Source organism: Alosa sapidissima, chromosome 15 (assembly GCF_018492685.1).
Source record: "Alosa sapidissima isolate fAloSap1 chromosome 15, fAloSap1.pri, whole genome shotgun sequence".
Taxonomy (NCBI): Eukaryota; Metazoa; Chordata; class Actinopteri; order Clupeiformes; family Clupeidae; genus Alosa; species Alosa sapidissima.
This window is the reverse complement of record NC_055971.1, coordinates 17,492,458-17,497,457: the sequence shown is the minus strand read 5'-3', so window position 1 is coordinate 17,497,457 and position 5,000 is coordinate 17,492,458. Positions and strand designations below refer to the sequence as shown.

At 51.4% G+C, this 5,000-nt stretch overlaps 1 protein-coding gene across 1 annotated transcript in view; it reads left to right on the top strand.

Moving 5' to 3' along the window:
• Nucleotides 1-5,000, top strand: part of LOC121684423 (protocadherin-16-like) — a 107,181-nt gene that overhangs the window by 83,829 nt on the left and 18,352 nt on the right. Inside the window, exons 3-6 of the mRNA XM_042064464.1 lie at nt 247-435; nt 2,201-2,432; nt 2,959-3,195; nt 3,989-5,000. The exon at nt 3,989-5,000 is cut by the window's right edge and continues 50 nt beyond it. Coding sequence (XP_041920398.1) covers nt 247-435; nt 2,201-2,432; nt 2,959-3,195; nt 3,989-5,000 — 1,670 coding nt within the window. The remainder of the gene's footprint in view (nt 1-246; nt 436-2,200; nt 2,433-2,958; nt 3,196-3,988) is intronic.

The following is a 5,000-nucleotide window of genomic DNA, read 5'->3' as shown; positions in this document are numbered from 1 at the left end:
AGACATTGTCAAGTGACATTATGCTCTAAAGAGACGTTCATTGAATTCTGCCATTACCTTCGAGGCGTTTAGGTCACACTTTTGACAGCTCTGTGAAGGTCACAACATTTCCAGTGTCCTTTTTTCAAGTGCACTAATCCTGACTTTTGTTGGTTGGTTTTGTTTTGCAACAGGGGAAATGTTATCCTGGAGTTGCTCGATTGCCTCTTAATGAATCATCTTGTCTTGTTTTGCTGTGTTGTCCAGGTTACAGCAACCGATGCCGATGGCGGTTCCTTTGGGTCGATCTCGTATTCCTTGGGTTCTGTTATGGGAAGCACAGCCCATACGCAATTCACCATCGGCAAAGAGACGGGTCAGATCTGCACAGCGGTCGCCTTGGACCGGGACCAGGGTCAATCCGTCTATGACTTCACTGTCACTGCTGTGGATGGGGTGAGTTTCTTTATCTTAGCAGTAAAACCTTTCTGATTTAGCACCGTCACTTAACACTTAGGTTGCCTTCACACTGGGTCCGTTTAACTGGACCATACCCAAGTGTAATTACTCCCCCCTAGCCCTGACCCAGCTGGTCTCTGTTCACATTACATTTTTGTTTGCGGACCTGGGTCCGTTTATGTCATAAACACTAGTGTCTATTTACCAATATTGCTTGGAGTTTTAACAGACTGTAGCCCAGACCACTGTTTTCTAGCAGACCCTGTGTGTTCACATTAGCAAAAATCACAAACAACAAACAAACTCGGGTCTGGACCAAGTGGTCTAGTGTGAATGCGCCTTTAATGGACACAACACTGTTATGATACAAAATGGAACATTCACTACGATTGGAATCGGACAAACACAATTTCACACAGAATAGCAGGCAGCTAGACAGCACAGAAGCTAGAAAAGGTATCTTGACAACACAATGTCTATAACACCATCTCCTGCTGGTGAAACTCAAAAAAAGTCAGACAAAATAAAATTGCAATGTTTACAAAACTTTTACAAGTAGACAAAATAACAAAACAGAGAAACGAGCACTATTCTGACAAGAAAGAGCACAGTGGCACAGCCAGTCTAAAGTGGACGGCTTTACATTTAATGGAGCAATAAAAGAAGAAGAGAGTTAAAGGGGAATGAGGCTCCAGGCGGCACTCTATAGCGCTACAGTACCGAACGCTCAGCCCACATAGCGGGACTTGAAAGAGTCAGGGCGAAAGCAGAGGAAATTGCTGCAGTCATGCTAAAGCAATCAGAGCCTGGACGTTGCCATAAAGAGCGCGGGGCAATAATATTTAATAAGCTGGCCTGGCGTTCAGCACACGCCAGCTCCTGTCCAAAATGAACAGTGTGCCCCGCAAGGCTTGCTCAGTTTGGGGAGGGCTGGGGAGTGGGGGAGGAGGGGGGTGGGGTTGGGGGGTGTGATGGCAGCCAATCAGACAGTCTGATCTTCAGTGGCGGTCTCTCCTCCCTCTGGTTTTCCCTCCACACACATATACAGTCACTCTCCCATACACACACCCTGTCTCTCTCCCACACACACACACTTTCTGTCACAGACATAAACACACATACAGTATACTGTACACACACACACACACTGACACACACACAAACACACACAAGCACACACACACACACACACACACACACACACACACACACACACACACACACACACAGAGGGTCTTATAACAGATTACCATTGTCATCAGGAGGGACATGAACGTACAACTCTCCTCCTTCAAATCATTGTTCCTCTGAAGTTGAAGCCAGGGAAAGTTCAGTGGGAGAGTTCAATGGCAAACCTCCACATAACAGTAGTCGACTCCCCCCTGTTACCTCTAACATCAGACAGCTACAAGGACGGTAGCAAGTTTTCATTTCTGTTTGGTTGCGTGGGAAGTGGGTGTATATCAGTTACGATTTACCGAAGCTAAGTATGATTAGATGGCTTCGAATTTTATGTTATGGAAAGAAATGATTTGTGGTGGGACTGTGGGAAAACATTCTGTGACCTCAGTCCCCTGTCTCTCCTAATCTGCGCTTATAGACAGTCTATTAAACCCAAAACGTTGCTTTTACCCTGAACTGAGTAAGCTACATAATCCATCATGATCAACAGAAATAATTCTGTGGTGAGTCGCACAAACGTACCATATTCCATAGTCGGTATGGAATAAAAAGCTAATATTCTCGTGTCCTTAACCACCAGGGCGGGCTGAACTCCGTGGCCTATGTGCGTGTGGACCTGCTCGACGTCAACGACAACCGGCCCACCTTCTACCCGCTCCAGTACTCCGTCAACCTGAGCACGCAGAGCGCGCCGGGCACCTCCGTCGTCAAGGTGATAGCGCACGACCCCGACGCTGGCGTCAACGGACGGGTGACGTACCGTGTACTACCAGGAGGGGGCTCACCATTCTTCACACTCAACAAAGACACAGGTGGGTGGCCAGCCAGCCCGCGTGAGCCGTTCTCACCACTCCTATTGTGGAAAAGAACTCCTCTTTTATGGAGTCACCTCAACAATTACTCGCTGGGCTCTCCCGAGCGGAGACTACGACTCTGAGTACACGTTTCTGCTAAAGACATTACGGTGGCTGTACTTTTGTTCCCAGTGCAGATGAAAGAGCGTTATTATTCAAATCCCCCTAACGGGTGTCTTTCTCTGATGGCTTAATGCCTCGTGTGAATGTAACCGTGCCTTAGAGTTCCAGAGGGCTCATCGTGCCTTTTGCCTTTGAAGACTTCATATTGCCCTTTTTAGATGAAAGATGAAAGGGCCACTGTTTGTAGATTTTGTTTCCCGACTGGTCTGTTGAAGTTGGCTGGCTTCGCTCCACGCAAGACTATGGCTGTATGTTGGTCTTCTGTTCCTTATTCCTACTTCTCTTTCTCTCTCTCTCTCTCTCTCTCTCTCTCTCTCTCTCTCTCTCTCACACACACACACACACTCACACATACTCACAGGTGTCATCTCACTCTCGCGCTCGCTGCATGGAAAAGCCAACACGGTCATCCCCATGGTGATATCGGCGCAGGATGGGAGTGGCCTGACGGCGCTGGCGAATGCACGGGTCAACATTAGTGTGGTGGCCGGCCTGGTGGCGCCCCCTGTATTTGAGCAGGCGAACTACTACTTTACCGTCACCGAGGATGCCCTGAGGGGGACAGAGGTGGGAGTGGTGCGGGCCAACACCAAGATTGGTGAGTGGAGATACACACACACACACACACACACACACACACACACACACACACACACACACACACACACACACACACACACCTCATACATAAATTACCTCATTCTCACACATTTTGTACATCTGTATTCTGTTCAAATACTTATGTACATACCCTGACAGACGAACATACATACATTCACCACATCAGATTCTTTAGACCATATGCATGCCCAATGTTCCACACACAAATACACACATGAATTCATAAAAACACTGAACGCATGCTCACACGCACAGGCATACACACACACACACACACACACACACACACACACACACACACACACACATACACACACACATAGTCAGACCTCACATAGCTGCATTTATCAGTCACAGAGGATTATATATCAGAATGTGCTGAAAGGATTCTTTTCCCTCTCTGCACACCACTTGTACAAATAGGCATGGTGCCACTGTACACACCTCATCTAGAAATCACATTAATCACAAATTCCATTTTGCCACTTTGTTTTCCAGCTAGTTCACTTTGGACATTCATTACTTACAGCCACAGCTGCTCACAGAGCGTTTTTGTTTTTTTCTCCATGAAAAATGGCTGGCCTCCAGTCGGTGCTGAAAATCTCTTTGTGAACGAGCCTGCAGTGAGTTAAAGTTAAAGTGTCTCTGGCTCTTGTCACCCACTTTTTTCTTCTTCCTTGTCTTCTCTCCTCTCCTCTCCTCTCCTCTCCCTCTCCTCATCCTCCTCTTCTGTTCTATTTGCCTCTCCTCTTCTGTCTCTCCTCCTCCAGGTCCGCCTAAGGACATCTCCTACACCATCAGCTCTGGGGACCCCACGGGCTACTTCACGGTGGACCCGGAGACAGGAGCTCTGAGGACGGCCCGGCCGCTGGACCAAGAGGTGCAGCAGCAGCTGGAGCTTGAGGTGCAGGCGCGCAGCGGCAACCCGCCGGCGTTCGGTCAGACACGGGTGCGCGTGACGGTGATCGACGTCAACGACAACGCGCCCGTGTTCCTGCCGTCGTCGTCTGAGTCGCTCCTGCTGGCCGAGGGCACAGAGCTGGGCTCGGTCGTGTACCGCGCGCAGGCTGAGGACCGCGACACGGGTGCCAATGGGGCAGTGATCTTTGACCTCCACGCGGTGGCGCCGGCCGGTCAAGCGCCGCCGCAGCAGCAAACGTTCAGCATCAACCGCGGCAACGGCGAGATCCGGCTGACGGGGCGTCTGTCGTACGAGGCGGCGCCGCGGCACGACCTGCGCGTGATCGCGAAGGACGGCGGTGCGCCCCAGCAGAGTGCCACCATGACGCTCGTGGTGCATGTGCAGGCAGAGAACGCGCAGGGCCCCGTGTTCGACACACTCACCTACCGCGTGGAGCTGCGTGAGGGAACGGCGCTTAACACTCGCTTCCTGCAGGTCCGCGCCCTCAGCCGAGACTCGGGGACAAGCTCCGCCTCTTCCTCGTCCCCCTCCTCGCCCTTGGCCTATCACCTTCACCCGGACGGTGACGCAGTGGGATTCGGGATCGCTCCTGACAGCGGCTGGCTGTTTGTAAAGAGCGCGCTCGACCGCGAGGCCAAGGAGATGTACCTGCTGACCGTGGTGGCCACCTCGGGCCATGGGCAGCTGAAGAAGACGGGGAGCGCCACGGTGCGCGTGTCCGTGATGGACGAGAATGACAACCCGCCGCGACTCTCGCAGGAGCGCGCCTTCCTGGCCGTGAGGGAGAACCTGCCGGTGGGGAGCGGCTTCGGACACATCTCCGCCACCGACCGGGACGCCGGACTCAACAGCCGGCTGAG